This window comes from Mesoplodon densirostris, chromosome 2, assembly GCF_025265405.1.
Source record: "Mesoplodon densirostris isolate mMesDen1 chromosome 2, mMesDen1 primary haplotype, whole genome shotgun sequence".
Taxonomy (NCBI): domain Eukaryota; kingdom Metazoa; phylum Chordata; class Mammalia; order Artiodactyla; family Ziphiidae; genus Mesoplodon; species Mesoplodon densirostris.
The window spans coordinates 128,464,107-128,483,574 of record NC_082662.1 but is presented as its reverse complement, the minus strand read 5'-3'; the positions used below and the strand labels follow the sequence as shown (position 1 = coordinate 128,483,574).

At 33.4% G+C, this 19,468-nt stretch overlaps 1 protein-coding gene across 7 annotated transcripts in view; it reads right to left on the bottom strand.

Annotated features, from left to right (window-relative positions):
• The window catches only part of CEP170 (centrosomal protein 170), a 137,994-nt gene that overhangs the window by 10,273 nt on the left and 108,253 nt on the right, over nucleotides 1-19,468 (bottom strand). For 4 of the 7 annotated variants that reach the window (XM_060090906.1, XM_060090912.1, XM_060090909.1 and 1 more), the window contains exons 14-16: nucleotides 13,463-13,697; nucleotides 3,749-3,926; nucleotides 1,583-1,753 (exon numbers count right to left, since the gene is read on the bottom strand). In XM_060090906.1, the coding sequence (XP_059946889.1) occupies nucleotides 1,583-1,753; nucleotides 3,749-3,926; nucleotides 13,463-13,697 (584 nt within the window). The remainder of the gene's footprint in view (nucleotides 1-1,582; nucleotides 1,754-3,748; nucleotides 3,927-13,462; nucleotides 13,698-19,468) is intronic. The other 3 variants (XM_060090908.1, XM_060090910.1, XM_060090911.1) reach the window with 3 other exon arrangements.

Sequence of the window (19,468 nt, the reverse complement as noted above, 5' to 3'; positions counted from 1 at the left end):
TGGAGGAATTTATCTTCCTAGACCTCAGGACAAGTAAGTATGAATAAGATTAGAGAATGGGCCCTTCCCCTGAAACCAAGTACAACTTATCAACTATCAGGACAAAGAAAGTGTGTTCTAAAACCATCTAGCATATTATAATTGCAGTTATGGAACTAGCTACAGTGCTTCTCCATCAGGTAGATTATTTTCTACTCTGTACTACTGCAAACATATATATTCTTATACACTAACTTTTACCTCCAGTTCCGTATATCCAGTGATCCACAGATGTGGTCCTAGCAACAAGAGAGACACATGGAGCAAACCTGAACTCAACCTACAACTTTTAATTGTCCAGCTGAGCAGTACCACCAGTTAACCCACAGGTGTGTGATAAATAAATGCCTATTGCTTTATGCCACTGAGATTTTTGTGGTCTGTTATAAAGAAACAGCTAACTGCTATACTCTACCTCTAGGTTTTTTCCATCGCAGCTCCCTGTCTCCCTCCGCCCAAGGTAAACAATGTCCTGAATCCCATTTATCATTCCCTTGCTTTCCTTTTTATATAATTTGTTAGATCTATTTCTGTCCTAAGTATATATTTTTATTTTATTAATTTGTGACAAAACACATTATATACAATCCTTTGAGAATTACTTTTTTCATTAAATGTTTTATTGCTAAAATTCATCCACATTGTGGCATGTTGCTGTAGTTCATTTGTCTTGATTACTCCATAAATTGTTCAATTTGTGCACATACCAGTTAATACATTCAATTTTCTTCAGATATAAACACTTAGATTGTTTCCAAGTTTTGTTACTGTCCACACCGCTATTATAAATATCCTTTTGCTCTCAATGGGAAAGGGTATGCACTAGCAGCAAAACTACTAGATAATGGACTATGTTTATGCTCAACTTTAGGAAATAATGTCAAACTGTTTGCCAAAGTGACTGGACCAATTTAACCTCACTAGCAACAATAAGAAATCTTATGTATCCACATCTTCTCCAACATTTAATATTTTAAGACTTTTTTATTTGTTGCCAATTGAATGAGTATAAAATAATCTCACTGTAGTCTTGAAAAGTATTTCTCTGAACACTCATGAAGTTGAACATCTCTTCATAGGCCTTGGGTACTTTCAGTGAAATGCTGTGCATGTTATTTGCAGATTTTTCTACTGGGATGTTTTTGCCTTTTTAAATTGATTGTAGGAGTTCTGATATATTCTGTATACTAATCCCTTGTTGCCTGTATGTTTCACATAGTCCTTTAACATACTCAAATTTACCAATCTTTTATTAAAGTCAAAACTTTTTGTGGCTTTTAAGAAATCATTCCCTACTGCAATGTTGAAAGATATTTACCTACATTTTACTAAAACATTTTAAAGTTCTGCTTTTGACCTTTAGGAACTAAATTCATTTGGAGTTAATTATTTGTATTTGATGTGATGTCAGGATGAAATTCCATTCTACCCATAAGGACAAGCACTTTTTTTCCCAGCCCTATATATTGAATAATTCTCATCTTTTTCCCACCAATGGGGCATGCCTCCTCTTGCCATTTGTTAAAGTTTATGGTTTACTCACTTCATCCCTGCTCCAGGTTCTCCGCCTTGTAATTGTTAAGTGATCAGGAGGCTCTGTTGGTTGAGGTCTTGGACCACTAGACCGACAGTTGTTTCCTTCTGGTGTTTTAGAATGAACTAATGGAGGGATCTTCCGGAAGTTGAGGCTTTCATCAAAAACACGATCAACTAACTAATAGGACAAAAGCAAATCCTTATGAGCACAGAGTAATTTGGAAAAACATAGATATTGGCATTCTAGTTTTTATAATTAGAAGGCATTCCATTCTCAGGTAGTAATAGAAGCATGAAATCTTCAATAAACCAATTACTTTCTTTTTATAAGCACTTCAAAGGTGTCTGTTTTATAAAATAAATGTTCATCTACATCGATTTTATTTTCAAAATCCAAAATATGTAACTATGTTAAATTTGAGTCTTCCATGGATAAAGTTTCCCCTAAATGGAAAACACAGATGGTAAATAGAAAAAACTGAGCCATGTAGATGGACAAGGAGTTCATTTTACTCACATTGCCTTGCCCGTGTAAAATAATCTTTCTTTTTCTTTTAGTTTCCTATCTTGTTTTTTCCTTTTTTTCTCCCCAAATCCAGGTGCCAAATTTCTTCACAGATAAATAAATTGCAAATTATAATTAAGGTTACAAAAGAAAAAAGGTTTTTTTAATTCACAAAGTATTTTTTGGTCTTAGATAAACTTTTAGCAATGTTACAGAAATGACATATTCCAGTACAAATGATATACTGCCATCTACAGTGCAAATTATACACATACGGTACAAAGTAGCTCAGGTTTACTGAAGAAGGAATAAACTCTAGTACAATAATAAGAAATAAAGCCAAAAGGAAAAAGTGGAAGTCTACTCAATGAAATGTTTGAAAAAGTTTACTGGGTCTGAGTGAAGGTACAATCATGTTAGGTAAAATTTAGTTAGACAGCTGTGAAAATAATACCTTCATCATTTAAAGTGTACCAGAGGAATTGTGTATGTCTTGCCACCAAGAGGATTCTTTTGTTTTTCACCAATAAGAATGATTTTTATATACAATTACAATTGATCACTGTGGTAACAAAACTCTACACAGGTTGATGAAACATCATTTACCAAATTAGACAACACATAAAGGGGGAAAAAAACAACCAAAAAAATGACCATTAAAGAATAAGATTATAAAGGTGACAAAAAGCAACTGAAGAAAATTTTAGTAGTACAGTTTACCAGAATTAAATTTGTCAAAGAGGCTAGCCATTTTTGGCTACTATTGAGAACATTACTTTATAAAATTAAGGGAGTGGAATGAATCATCAATATTAGGGGCTGGCAATTTTTTTCTGTAAAGGGCCAGATAATAAATATTTTAGGCTTTGCAGCCATACAGCTTCTGTCCGACTACTCAGTTCTGACGTTGTAGAATAAAACAGCCAGATGATAATTAAACAAATTAGTGTGGCTTTGTCCTAATAAAACTGTAATTCATTTTTCAAAATGCCAATCTTTTGTTTGTAGCTCTGCACCAAATCAAGAGAGCCAACATGGCCAGACTACGTTATTTTTATATTATATGTTAAAGGCACCTTCTTGAGCCATGTATGTACATGGTGCCCCCTGGAGTGGGAGGGCAGGAGGCCCTGGTTTTGGAAGGGCAATAGTCTATATATGCTAACTTACATTGCAGAGTTCACAAGAGTGTTTCAAAACTGGATACACATATTTGAGTGTGTGTGTAGGTATATTTCAATTTTTGAAGAATCTTTGTGTATACATATGCATGTGTATATTCATCAACAGAATTATTTTAAGTCGTGAAAACTGTAGAATTTTTCTCTTTCTTTGCTACTAGAGATAACTCCTAGTTAAGAAGCTATGTAAAATTTACAAAAACTTTATACAACTATTTATTATTTATACATTTACCAAATTTGGGTTTGCTTTTCAGATACCGTTTATTTTCATATTTTACAAAGTGCTTATTTTAAATCATTTTATAGCTTCATGTTAATAGTAGACAAAATGTTAGCCTTTACTAGTTTTGTTATAAAAACATAAAAGAAACTTGTTAAAGCAAAGTTGGAAAAGGCAGAGCTTCATGCAAATAGGAAGGGTGGACATAACTAAAATAAACTAAGCAAAAAGCTAAAAGCAAAAGAAATAAAGAAAAGAAAGAACCTTATGCATTTCTCCATGAAGATCTCCTACCTCTTCTCTAGTGTCTATGGCAGAGCCAGGGGTGGTGGCAGCAGTGCTTACTGTGGTACTAGGGGCAGTGCCTGATGAAGTCACTGAATCTATCTCTCCTGCTACATCGTTGATTTCCCGAGCAATGAGAGCAAGATCTTGGCTGATCCTGGCAATAATTTTAGAAAAGAAGTTTAATACTTTCAAATAACAGGTCTAGAAACAATCATTTTGATAGAATCAGTTACATAAGTTGTATATTTAGTTAAAGATTTGTACTCAAAACTTAAGAATTTTTGGACATGCTATTAACTATTTGATACTCAAAGTCTTAAACTTGAATTCCAAATATTAATAAAACTAAATTGTACATCATCTACAAGTTGTCACTTTGAAAAATACATGTTAAACACCTGAAGTAGTGATATGTCTTTTAAAAATACACTGTTAATGTTAATGACTATACAGGAGTTATTAAACTTGGGGGTGGTGAACAGAATTCAAGGAGTCCATGAACTTGAATGAGAAAAGCAATTACAACTTTATTTTCACTAATCTCCTAACTGAAACTTAGCATTTCTTTCAATTATAAATACAAGCAATAAACAACAGTGGTATTAGCAATACTGCTGATTTTTGTCAGCAAAAGTAATCACATTATAGTTGCTACAAGTACCTCAAAACACTTAGTCATCACTATTTCAAAATTACTGCAGTTCATTAAACCCACAGCAATAACATTCCATTTAGTATGTTAACAGAGAACCATATATTACTATATACCTTTAAAAATATTTTGATAACTGTATTTCAATATAATTGCATTTCTTTGTCATTCTAAGTATTTTACGTTTATGCATTTAGAAACATTCTTCTGAGAAGAGCTTCCTAAGCTTCCCCAGACGGCCCAAGGGGTGTACGGTACCAAGGTGAGGAACTGTGACACAGCATGGCACTTTACACCACATACCATACTTCACAGTACACAATATGTCATTTGAGGGTCACAAGGTAGAGGTAGAGCTTGTGAGGTAGAACTTATCTGATTGTGAATAAAGACACATTTTCGGAGAAAATTACTGGCTTGCTCATGACCACACAACTTAGAAGTAGCTAAGACAGGACCAGATTCCAGGTTTAGAGCTTATTTCCATAAAGCCATTTATTTGTATTTTTAGCTACATGGATTGAAGAATTAAATAATTGTTATTGGTGATAACTGAACTAAGTTATGCATCCACTGCACATGATCTCTATTTGGCTACTTCCACAGGGAAGGTTTTGGAATGACAATATTTGTAAAGTACCTGTTTTAAGATTCCCAACTCTAAAATCCAAAGCACAAAGTAACAGTTTTTTAACTTATGCAAAATGTGAGCTTGAAAGACTTTCAAGGAATGCAGTAATTGCATAAAAACTTAACTACAGATTTAAAAAGAAAAGCTATGTTGAAGCTTATGGCCCAACAGAAGCAATCTGTGGTCAATTCCTTTTTATCTACCAATAAATATTTACTGATCTGGCCACTGTGGTAGGCCCTAAGGGCTGCAATGGTGAATAAGCAGACAGGGTCCTTGGCTTCAGAAGCTTAGAATTATATTCTCAAATAATCAAAACCAATACTTACCATTATATTATAATCAAAACCATTATAAAGAAGCTTTATATTCACCAACTCTAATTCTTACAACCACCATGTAAGAGAGGTATTAATCAGCTTGTTTTGTAGATGAGGAAAATCAGCCTCAGGAGAGGTTATGAAACTATTTTTTGGTTAAGGTCACAAACAGTAAGTGGTGTAACCAGATCTTTCTATATGTCACACTGTATCTCATATTACCATTCCACATCTAATTTTTAAAAACTTGTTAACTGTTGATATAATTCTTTTGAGAATGGGTGTAAACTGTTTCCTTAGATAAAATATTCCACTCTTGTAATTTCCTAAAATAAATGAACTAGGATGAGAAACAGAATAACCCAGTTTAATGAGATAAGAAATAGACAACTTTTACTTATCTAACCATCTATTTTATTTTTGAAGTTTTTTATGCAGACATTTGTATGATGAAGCTTCTGATATTTGTAGAAAGCAGTAATGAATTAATTAGAAAAAACACAAACAACAGCAATGTCAACATGTTATACAGTAAAAACTGTACTACAATGAACTCTTAATGTATATACCACATATACTGTTCAGTTAGTAGGCATCCAAAAAGCTTTCTTTTAATTTACAAGTATGTTGCATATATACCAGCTGTTTCTTTGCATGGCAATTCCTATCTTAAAACTGACTGAATAATATAGACCATTAACTTAATTTAGATCTGCATTGCTTAAAAATCTTAGCACCTACTAAAACCAGTATTAGGCATTCTAAAAGACATATAAAATTATCAAGAAAAAAAAGCCAAAGTTATGAATATCTTCAGAAATAACAGTTTTATGACTCAACAGAGAGTATGGATCTATTCATATGGTGGTTCAATCTAGGTTTACAAATTAATTCTCTAATACTTCTAGATTACATTTATTAGAATATTTTACAATAATGTAGTTCTTTATATCTCTTGTATCCTGTGTTCTTTCTTTGATCTCCAAGTTTATAACCCCTGTTCTTATTCTCAATCTCCACCTCTATAAATCTGCTGAAGGAGGAAATTCTAAAATGAACAGACCTTTTATCTGGAGTTTTGCTTCCATCTGCTTCCTTTGCAATACCAATAAAAACTCAAGCCTTCTATTTAGAAAAATGGATAATTTTCACATTTAATTTTATTTTATTACAAAATATGGATAGGCTAACAGTCCTTAAGGAAGGAAATATAGTTTCAGGGTTAAGTTCTATAACATCTATGCTAATTTTGTCTACCTTAGTGTCAGAACCAATAATCCAATTTCAAAACTTTTGTAGAAATGAATATGCAGTATTTGTAAAAAGGTGGGGTAATGAGGACATACTTTATGAAGTTTATGATTTTCTCAGGTGAACTATCTCAGTAATGTCCCTTTTCTTATTTAAATCAATTAAAGGTTATTTCTCACTGAAGGGTTAAAAACAGGGGAAAATATATTAATAACACACTTTGGGTATACTGGAAGTTTAAAATATTGAAAATGAGAGTCCTTGTGAAATGTATGTCCTATTAAACATGCAATATTTGCAAGTGTGACCTAATAACCATGATAGAAACAAACTATCAGACTTTACTGACTTAAATTGCCAACATTAACAGTCTTTTAGGTTTTAAATTAACTGAAATGGAAAATATCTGCTTTATCTTTTTAAGAGCATATTAAGTTTCAAAAGTTTTTATATGTAATAGAGTTTCAAAGGATATACATATAAACCATGAGCATGAGACTGCCTTTGATATTACTGGAAAAAAGGAAGTGATGAGCTACTAAAGAAGTATACTAGCTTTAGAATCCTAACATTGAAACGAATGATAACAAATCAAACCTCTTGTTACTTTAACACTGGATAAGAGATTATAACTGTAACTTGACTTAGATTTTTTTTGGCGGTATGCGGGCCTCTCACTGTTGTGGCCTCTCCCGTTGCGGAGCACAGGCTCCGGACGCGCAGGCTCAGCGGCCATGGCTCACGGGCCCAGCCGCTCCGCGGCATGTGGGATCCTCCCAGATCGGGGCACAAACCCGTGTCCCCTGCATCGGCAGGCAGACTCTCAACCACTGCTCCACCAGGGAAGCCCTACTTAGCTTTTAAGAAATAATTTAGTCTACTTTTTAAATGACAGGAGTGATTAAAATATAAAATTAGTTTTAGGAGAGACATTAAGGGTCATTCCAGAAAATCTTATGTTGAGTCTGACTTTATAATAAAGACTCAAAGAAGCTTAGCTCTCAAGAGGCATGAAGATTAACTCATATACTTGACCTAGCTAAAGACTACAGGAAAGGTTCACAAGTTTCCTACTGATAAGGAAGACCTTATTCTTCTTTTGGTGGAAACTCTCAGTTATATTTATTATATGTTGATGGCATTTTGATGCAATATTACAAAAAACCTTAATGAAAGAATTATGGCAATCCACATCTATTGTGGGCATTTAATGAAAGCATGGAGAACTGGGAGAAATAGGTAATCTGAGCCACAAAAGACTGGCTTAGGTTGGGAGAGTAATGAATTGAAATTGGAAGCTCTTTTGGGTAGCCAAAGCAATTTAATGGCTGGCCCAAATAGAGGAATAAAGTATGTAGAATCTATTTCTGGCCATCAAAAGAGGTAGGGATTTAATTATATATATTTTTAAAAAGTTACCTCCCATTTTCTTCAATGAAACTAAGTTTAAATGCGAGCTTAGCACCACAGATAAGTTATATTTACTTAAGTGTAGTCTCTAAACTTATGAATATGCTTCAAATAAACTGAGCAAGTAATGAAGAGGTAATGGTAAGATAACTTTGAAGGTCTTAGCACACTCTTGGCCATCAATAAACAGTTCCTAAATAAATGAGAAAAATTAAAGAAACAACCACCACCACACCACCCCATGCCATCTCCACCAGACACAAAGTCTGCAAGTTAAAAGAAGATGATGTGAAGTCACCTGACAGGAAAATACTGCCCTTATTCAATGAGCAAGATTTGAGATAGCCAAAGTACATGCAAAGAGGTAGTATAAGGTACCCTCAGGTCAGAGAATATGATGAAGGCATAATATCTAGGAAATGCTGAGAAACTATACAGAAACTAAAGAATAACTGTCATTTGACAGTTATTCTGGGCAGATGTTTTGTTTCTACCCTTGCTATTTGGATCTGGCCTAGCCCAACAGAACAAACAGACACAGGCTGGACCTGGACTTCAGCTATTTTGAACCAATAAAGCTTAAAACTGACTGAACAGATGTACTTTATTCCTTGATAATGTAAGTTTTATCTCTATGGTGTTTTCTCCAAAATAAAAAATACTTTAGTATTATTAAAGCTCACTTCCACACATACCCCCAAATATAGTATATCCTTTAACTGTATTGCCATTAAAAGACTTTTTTAACTAAAATATATTGCTATGCATAGATGTTTCATTACATTACTTTATAGATTATAAGGAACCCCATACCACTTAATTCTGGCCACTAAATTAACCTGACTCTTACCAAAAATAAAAAATAAAAAAAAGCTTTTAGTAATGTAGTAAAATTACAAGTATTTGGTTTTTCATCATTAAGATTACCATACATTTGTAATTTTAATTGAAAATATTATTTAGGCTTGAAAAATATAAACCATAGTTCTATTTAAAAATTTTTAAAAATGTATTTGATAGGTATTCTTATTTAAATTTCACTAATAAAAGTATTATATGTAAAAGACTTAGTAATAATAAAAGCCTTTTCCCTCTTGACATGAAGTGTCAGATGACTTTACTTTGGAGGCCATCAAATCAGGGAGTAGGACTCATTAGGTGGATGCTCTGTGATACATTTATTTAACAATCATTTCAATATTTAAAAAAAAAACAACAGACCACTTACATATCAGTGTTATTATTCTCAGGTAAAAAAGAACATTTTAAAATAATGTCTGGATTGAAAATGTGAACAAAACCTTGGTTGAGATTCTTAGGTTTCCTATTTGTATAGGGTAAGCCTAATAGAATATTTTATAAATTATAAGAATATAGCATTGATTCTGAAACTCCAATTACATCTGGAGTCATAAAGAAAACAGAAAGCTCACAATTAAGTTCTAAATATAATCATATTTGAGTATACACACACACCACACTTTCTCTGCACTCCACTTAAATATAACATTTATTGATAGCTTACTATATGTCAAGCACTAGGTCATGTACGTGCATCAGTCTGTCAACTCTCAAGTTGGCACTACTGTTATGTCCATTTTATGCATGAGATCACTAGAGCCCAGTTACTTAACTTGTCAAGGGTCATACAGACCTTGTGGGTAGAGCTGGGTTTCAATATAGAAGGCCTGATCCCAGAGTCCACGATTTTGATCATTCAGCCATACTGCATCCTTGTAATTTAGGTTATACCTCTGAGTTCAACAGTATTCTAGGTTCACTCACCATTTCCTGGCAATATCGTCTATGACCACAGCTTCAAGTATTTTGTCTTTGACTTCCAAAACGATGATTCTAGCTCTCATCAGCTTCCTATGTTGCAGAGCCATACACTTTCACATGGCTGTTCCTTAAGTACCTTAAAGTCAGTATGTCCAAAACGAAGCTTGTCTTCCTTCTTGTCTTTTGTCTTCCTTATTCTTACCAATATCCATTTGAACAACCATGGAGTCATGCTGGCAATCATCAAACGCTGTCAACTGTTACACGTCCGTATCTCCACTTGTACCCTCACTAACACTATCTTGTCTCAGGTCTTCAATATCTTGCACATTAACTTCTAGAATAGATTACTAGTTTATCTCTAGGCTCTCTTCTCTCTCAAACAATTCTACAAAATGCCCTTCAGAGTTACTTTCTTTTAATATAGATCTTAAGTTACCTTCCTTTTCAAAAATCTTAAAGTTTCAACATACATAAAATAATACGCACACTTTGTAGCTGGCATTCAAAGTCTCCTATTATTTAGCTGGCTCCATATTATCTTCAATTTGGTCATCCAATAACTATACACCTTTACATCTTATACTTGGACAAACTTCGTATTTTTTAAAACCTCTTCTGTCACTCTGCCTGTATCAACTGCACACAACACTTTTGCTTCTTTCCTCTGACTCTGAACTGAGGACATCCATGTCTAAGTCATCTTTACAGTTCACTCACGCTAAACACTACATTCTGCTCATAGGAGTTGCTTAGGAATTCTTTGTTGAGTGGACGGGGATTACACGCATATACACAATATATATAAAGAACTTACACATACAAAAACTTGATTCAAAACAAAACTGCAGAGGTGTAAAGGTGCAAGAGGATCTCACCTTTGCAAATAATACCTTCAATCAACATTAGGATAAAATATTATATTGCCTTTATGATTTAATCCTCTCCTATAACATATCTATAATGAACTGGTTGTTAAACCTTAAAATAAAATATTGTTAACTAGAACTCTCTCCTAAAAAATTTAATGTTACAGTGGAATGTGTAATAATGAATCTAAAACACTGAAATATCTTTAAGTGCATTGTGATTCAAATGAGAATGATATAATCTTCCAGTATAATTTTTAGGTTAAATGTATTATATTTGATAATCTGCAAAGGTGGCATTATAGCTTTGTTTACCCTAAAATTCATAAAGGTATAACCTAAGAAATTCCCAAGGGAAGCAAATCTGTATCTGTGTTATAATGGAGAAACTGGGACAAGCGCTATTGAAAGCACATGTATTGGGGGTACCTGGAAAAAAGTTTCCTCTTCAAATTGAAAGACTAAATATATTATATTTTGCTTATATTCTTTATATTCCAGATGGAATTTTTGTGCTTTAAGTTTAAACGAAGGTAAATAATTACTATGTACAGACTTACAAAGTGCTGGTTTAGTAATATAGCTCTAATATCTAAACAAATAGACTATGACAAAGCAGAAAACATTTTGTAATAAATTAAAATCACTATTGTGCTTTTCAAATAAAAGTATCTTTACCTATTACTCTTTAAAAAGTATTGCTCCAGGGGCTTCCCTGATGGCGCAGTGGCTGACAGTCCGCCTGCCAATGCAGGGGACACAGGTTCGTGCCCCGGGCCGGGAGGATCCCACATGCTGCGGAGCAACTGGGCCCGTGAGCCATGGCCGCTGGGCTTGTGCGTCCGGAGCCTGTGCTCTGCAACGCAACAGTGAGAGGCCCACGTACCGCAAAAAAAAAAAAAAAAGGAATTGCTCCAGCATGTGAGTTTTCTTAAGTGAAAGTGGTAGCCAATTTAAAGAAATAAAGCTATGTATTTCTCCATTCTATTTAGTATGTGATTCATAGTTATTTGAAAATAAATTTCCTCATATTAAGCAAACTTATCAGCGTCTTACGGGAACATTAAGTATCAACATTAACTTTCTTTCCTTGCATACTTCCTATCCTCCCCCCGCCTTTTTAAATTTCTTAATAAACAAAAAGAACTTTCTCTTGCTTTGAGATGTATGGCTGAAAAATATACCTTGAAAAATTAAATCCCAATAGCAAGTTTTATTAGCATAATGCTACTAAGAAACTGGAGGAAAAAGGCATGAAATCATTAGAGGTTAAACAGCCTAGCTTTAGAGTACTACTATAGATAATAAAATATACATAGACAAGGGTAATAAAATGCACATACTAACAAAATAAAACTAAGTGAAAATATAACAGACAGTTCTTTATTCACTTTCCCCTTTGTATCATAATTCTTTTCTGTTTAGGGGCAGGGAAGTGGGTTTGGCCCAGAAGAAGGTGTTTAGTGTTCTAGTTTGGGGTAGAGATCTTGAGACACAAAGCCTCCTAAGAAAAAGCAGAACACTCTAGTTCCCTCAGGTACCCCTTGAGCTCACGTGGTGAGACTTCTGCATGGGAAGGAGAAAATGATGAGACAAGAGCAAGGCCTGCTGTTGCCAGCTGTGACCACAAGAAAAAATGTAGTGTCAAGATTCTCTCACTAACAGTTTTGTGGGCCCATAATAATTCATGGGTCCCAAAGCACATATATGCCTGTACTCTAATCAGAACTGGTTTATAATGCTTCAATAATTATTGTCATTTATACGGCCAAAAAACAATGTTTAAGCAGCGTAATGAGATTAGAAGGGCATGTTCTTTAAGAACTAAAAGCAATCACAAGTGAATAGTCATTAAAGACAAAAAACCCAAAAAACCAAAAAACCTAAACATTAAACTAATGAGCCAGAAAAAAACAATTCACAGAAGTCCACAGAGTAAAGAAAACAAAAGATGAACATCATAAAATCATCATAAAAGTTTTTTTAAAAAGCATTTATGAATTATTATAAATAAATTCTTTAATAAATGTTGTCAAGTATAAAACTTGAAGATTAGGGTCTTAAACTAAAGGCAGAAATGATTTTAGCATGTACACAGTGAAAATGTTTAGGTAACATGTGGCATACTTACAAACTTAAAAAACCCTTAACTACTATAGCATTTGAGTAGAGCCTCTCTTTAATGTTCAACTACAATGTTATCAATTAAAAATCACATCCACAGCATGAATTTTACTTTTTATTATGTAACCTTAAGGTTATTATAAATACATTTATTTAACATTCAAAATAATATTTTCATTTAATTATTAAAGGATTGTACTGACTGTATCTAGTGAACTCACCAAAGTGTGAATAATAATCTGACTAACTCTAATTCTCCCCAGAGAACATTAGCAACATCTCTAACAAGTACACTATTATCTCTTTGGAAGGTAAAAGGAAAGTAATCAAAAATTTAGCTGCACAATTCTCAATTATGTAGAGCTGATACTGACTACCTTTCAAAAATTATATTAATTCATCAGTATCTCTACTAGAAATAAGAAAGGACGGTTTACCAAAATAAATTAATTCTACAATATGTAAGTAGCACTCACATTAAAAATACCATATGAAAAAAAAAAGGATAGATAGTAATACTACCAACAAAACTAAGTTCATAGTTATCTGTGGATTTCATTCCTTGGACTATTAGTACAAACCAAGTAAAAGCTAAACTTGTTATCAAGTTGAAACAATTTCAACTCTTAGAGATAACCCATTAAAACCAACCTGGCTATTTCTTCTCGATGAGCAGTCCAATCTCGGATGTAGTCTTCCTGTTCTTTTATCCGGTGTTTGAATGAAGAACTAGTAGGCATTGCTGACCCAGAGCTCTGCAATCGAGTCGTTTTCAGGGCTGGAGAAGTACGTAGACGGGTATGTTTAGGGGAATTACGGTTTGATCCAAATTCATCTTCTGAGGTGGAAGCATAATCAGTAGGAAAGCGCCTCCATCTTGAATTTACTAAATTAGTTTAATTATTAAAAAAAGAATTATTATGTTATCTTTTAAAAGAGGTAAAATAAAAATCATGATTTCAAAAACACCATGAGAGCACACACAGCACAACTTTCAATAACTGATGTACACATACCTCACAAAAGCCATAAGTCTACTACTCCTTAAAGATAGAAACACTATACTTTGGTGAATTAAAAACAATGAGGAATTAAGAACAATAGAAAGATCACATTTTCTGTAGCATGGTGAATAAACATTCAGATGAAAAATTCACTAATGACAAACAACTAAGCAAGCTCTATTCATAAATGTTTAACTCGGGTACTATTTAATTGCAAATATTTCTCATTTAAGTGACAATATGGATTTTTTTTTAATGATAGCAACAACAACAACAAAAAATAAAAATAAAGGAAAAGATTTCCTCATGCCACATGGACTTTCAACATGGAGATGGTAAAAACCCTCTTTTCCCAACATACAAATATGCATAATTCCTGCTGTGGAAATTATGCCTTATGGCAGGAAAAAAAAACATTACCTCTGTCACTCAACATCCTGTTATGCTATGATTGGAAAAAATCTTTTTACACGGTAAAAACACAACAAAGCATCTTTAGTACAACTGCTGCTTTGACACTGAACGCATATGGTGAAAGCAGACAATGGCAATAAAACCTACAAGCTATTCTCACAACCACTGACATATATGGCACAGAAGATACTGACAACAGTCACATTAAAGAAAGTGGCAATCACTTTCTTATTTAAGGTTAGTAAAGATTTAAAAAATGGTTTTGCTGACACATTTGAAAATCAGAAGACAAATTAATGCAGACAGATCACTACTACCGTTAATATAAGAATCAAACATAAAGTGTGAAGCATAAAGTGGTAAAAAACAGGGAGATAATGGCTAATTCATGGTAAACTTCAAAAGGGCAGGAATTATGCCTATTTAAGCCACTAACGTGTACCTAGCACTTAGGAGAGTGTCTGGCTAACAAATGTTTAATAAATATGTTTGAATAAATGAATTAATTCCTAGATACTGACCATTTCCTTTTCTCAAATTAGAAAAAACTAGTAAAAAGCATGAGATGTTTTTGGTGGCTCAAGTGATAAAACCTTGGCTCCTGGTATAAGTTCCAACTGCTATTAATATTAGAAGAGTTTTCTTTCTCTCTCTCTCTCTCTCTCTCTCTTTTAAAACAGAAACTGACTCTAGGCTGTGTAGGTTTGTGAAGTCTAGAATTCCTTCATACTACTCCACTAGAATTTTATGCCTTTCCTTTCTTTTCCTCCCCTAACTACATTTTTGCCTGGGGCTCTGTAAGGCTGAGTTGGCTCTCAAACAAAATTGATACACACTGCGTCCAGTACTGCTTTAAGAACAGAGAAAAAGAAATCTGTAATCAGGACTACATCATAAATCAGAGCCTACCCATTTGTCTGGATTCAAACTCCTATTTGAGAGAATGAAGATAGGCAGAACCTTCACGGCTTTCTGTAAAAGTGTATGTAAATACATATATGGAACTCCAGGTAATTAATCATAGAGTGTTTTGAAGGGAGTAATAAATATAATTTCTGATTTTAACATTATATTCATTAACATAAATATTACTTTTACCATGGTGGAAATTTACTCATTTCTAGACATTTGAAAACTCCTTAAGTTGAACTGACCCTGAGACGTGAAAACAATTTTAGGAAAAGTTAAGGAACAAGAACAAAGAAGTTTTTTTAAAAAAATAGAAATATGGCAAGGCAATTAGATATATGGCAAACAGATCTATACTTTTTAATAAAGGCATTTCATTAAATGCTAAATGCTCTTTATTTTGCTATCCTAGAATATGATTTATAAAAGGAAATTCATAAATAAAAAAACATCATTTGTTAGAGTAAAGTTCCTGATTTTTGATGTGGAAACTATATAACCACACCTAAAACTGAAAATTGGAGAGAAGACAAAACCAATAACAAAGAGTTATAATAAACTGCAGAAGATATGAAAACATAAGCAGGTATTATAGAACTCAGGTAGTTAATGTAGAGGTAATTTAGAGAGAATGGCATCAACGGCTGATAGATTTCATGAGTGGCAGAGAGCATGAAAGCAGAATGAGAAAGTGAGAACTAAGTGCTAAATGTCAGGTGACAATATATAAGTTGAGCCACATTAGAATTTAATTTTAACAGTCTAAAGTCTTGAGGTCAGAGAATCATTACATTTTGGAGAAAGGAATAAAAGAGAAACTTCTTTTTCAAATGAAATTCATAAACTTTCCACCTATTTTTATAGGTCTATCTAGAATCCAGTAAGAATACTGAAGCTTCTAATAATAACTTGTAAAGGGGGAGAGGCAATATGGGGGCCCGGTGGGAGGCACAAACTACTGGGTATAAGATGGGCTCAAGGATGTATTATTATACAACATGGGGAATATAGCCAATATTTTGTAATAACTGTAAATGAAAAGTAACCTTTAAAATTATATAAAAAATTAAAAAATAATGGAAGGAAGGAAGGGAAGGAGGGAGGGAGGAATGAAGGAAAATAAAAAGAAAAGCAACCAAAAGAACAAAGCATATTTTAAAACCTGAAAGGTAACATATTTAGGTTTGTTCTCCTGAAACTGAGAGATAAAATAAGTAGGACATAGCAGAAAAGGAAAATATGATTAATAAGTCTTCAAACAATTAAAGGTTATCTTTACCAATGGAAAGCCTATCATACACGGTGTGCTATGAAGCAAAGCTCGAGTTAATCTCTGGACAAAACTTGGCTTGTGTAACAGCAACGTGTAGAACTGAGAAGTGAAACGATGACTACTGGTGGAAAAGGGACTGGGAAAGGGAGTTTAAAGTCAGGACCTCTGACCTGTTATTTGTCGAAGAACTTCTCTCAATACCTTTGCATTCTTAATCTTTGCTTCCAAACTGTAACATCAATACATTTTATCTGAAGAAAAATCCCTATAATCTGCTAGCTACTGCAGAGCAAACTTCAAGAAACAATGTTTTTAACTTTCCCCAGTGCCTTATTTCATAGAATTTTAGAAAAAAATGACCTCAGACATTAGATAGTCCAAATTCTTGAATTTATAGATAAAAATCAGGCCCAGAAAGGTCTTGCATTGCTTAAATCAAAGTTTAAGCCAGGACTACGGACTCCCAGAGTGCAAAATTCATTCCAAGTGCTTTACAAAAAATAAATATTTTATATTTAAAAAAAAACATTTCAAGTTAGACTAATTTAAAAAAAAAGACATCCTAGACTTCTCACAGAATGACTGTTTTTGTGATATTTCTTTTACCAGTGCTGAAAAATTTTTTTAGTTTTTTCTTGAATTTCATCATGCTTAGGTAAAATCATTTAGAGAATTAAATGTAATTTTATATCATGAGGCTTATTTCATACATTTGTACTAATAAGGCATTTCAGATAAATCCTTAAATTGAAAATTTGTATTGAAGGTATCTGAAATGCCAATGTCTAAGAAGCTTCTTGGGTTGATGAAGTGCTAGACAGCACATATAATAAAATGAGAAAAAGTTTTAAGATGGGCTTAATTCATTTTGTAGCTAACCTGAAAATTATTTTAGCTACATTAGTTAAAAAGACTTATTTTAGTTATAAAATTATGCAACACTCCCTCTTGTGGAAGTAATAAACTACTACATTCACTAAGAAAACATACTATCTATGATGTATAAATAATTTAAAAAGGGAAAAAGATTTATTAGGATCATTTATCTGTGACTGTTTTGATTTCTTTTACTGTTAACCAAAATTCTGTTGACATCAAAACACATCCACATCTACAGATGTAACAAATACATTTCAGAAAACAAACGTTGCATCTTCATACTTGTATCAGAATATTTTTGTGGGAAATTAAGCCACAAACACATTTTACATGTATATTTATAAGCAAGTAGCAATAAGACCATTTGAGGGAAAAAATCCCTGACAGTGTTCTGTATTGGTCTTTGACCTAAGAAAAAATAACTCAAGCCATGCATGCCCAACTTTTAACTCCTACCATCTATAAATTTTGAGGATTAGAATAAAAGTGGGAAAGCAAACGGTCTAAAAAAATTCTAAGATGTTAACATGATTTAAAAAATTTTTAGAATGTGTACTTAAAACATAATGAAAACCAACTGCTTTACTTTGATAATTCAGGGTACTAAGTTTTAAATGTATCGTATAAAAATAAATCTGGATATTTTAATGTAACTTCATACTGAAGGATCATTGAAGAAATTTTGGTGGTATGGGGGGAAACTGAACTCCTAAAAACAAACTACATCAGAATTAAAGAAGCATAAAAGAAACCTTACTCCTAATTTTGCTAAATCCGATATTTCCATGCTTCTATTTTTATCACATATATTTCTTTGAAAAGCTTTTTTTTAACATAGGTTAAAATACAGCTTCCTCTGGAAGCTTGCACATAAGTAGAGACAATTTCTCAGAGCTAGACTGGTTGTGGTCAAAAAAGCAATAGGTTGGGAATTAAAAGCCTTGGATTCTCAACCTGTTCTTGCTATATATATCTATGTGACCAGGGCAGGTTATTCCATCTCTTGGTCTTAGTTCCCTAAACTGAATAACCCTTCGAACTATTAAATTCCATGACTCTAATTATTTAATATACTGCTAGTAAGTATGGAGAAGGCCAAGATCACACACCTCAGTTTGCCCTAGGAAATTTCATTAAGCAATTCAAGGTACTTTTTGGACATAGAAAGATGTTTATCAAGTTCTGCATTCAAAGAAGCAGAAAACAAAATATATATGGCATCTTATAGCTGTTTCTTAGACTTGCTGAAGTAATCATATTTGGTTTGCATCTCAAATAAGCCCCTCTGGTAAATACTGAGGAATAAAATCCGATCACTCATGTGTTAAGAGCTAGATAACTAGTACCAAAGGAAGAGTTACCAAGAGTTTCATGCTACTTGGTAACATACAACTTATGTCACAGCTTATGTTAAGACAGGAGAATACTTAAACATTTTTATGTACTTAAATAGACATGAGGTGAAGAAACAAGCAATGTGGCAGAAGAAATCTGGTAAGAGTACACACCATAGAATGCAGCACAAAGAACTGTGAACTGAAGAAGCAGAGCCACATGGAACAACAGATAACAACACTGGGGAAACATAAATCAAGTGAGAGTACTTTTAAAATACTTGGCAACAAACCCATGAACCACCAACCAAAGCTTGAAGTGTAGAAACAAGGAGGACAACAGTAATAAGGGAAATGTCATCTGTTCTTTTGGAATCAAGACTGTATGTTATCTATCTTCAGCTTACATCCATGATGATCATCATCACCTCACCCATAGACCAGGAGAGAGATGGAATGTGAATGGAGTGGAGGAAAGCAGCAGTGAAGAGGAGAGAGGAGGAACAAAAAATGAAAAAAATAACACTCGCAAAGTACCACTAGTTTTGGGTCTTGTAGGCTATATTGTGATAGAAGTCAAAATTAAAAAAAAAAAGATTGCACACCAACTTTCCCTTTACTCTTCACTCAAGACTTAGGGCTCACTTAGATGACTGATGAAAATGAATCTTCAAGTCTTTTAACAGCTGGTTTCCCCTCAACTGTCCTTTTCAGCCACACCCACATATGAAGCTGATTATGAAGTGATGAGACCATGTTTACAGGATACACACCAATATCTGTCTTAGTACTCTTTGATCACATATGTATTCTCACTGGCTATGGCTTTGAATATGAAGTATAT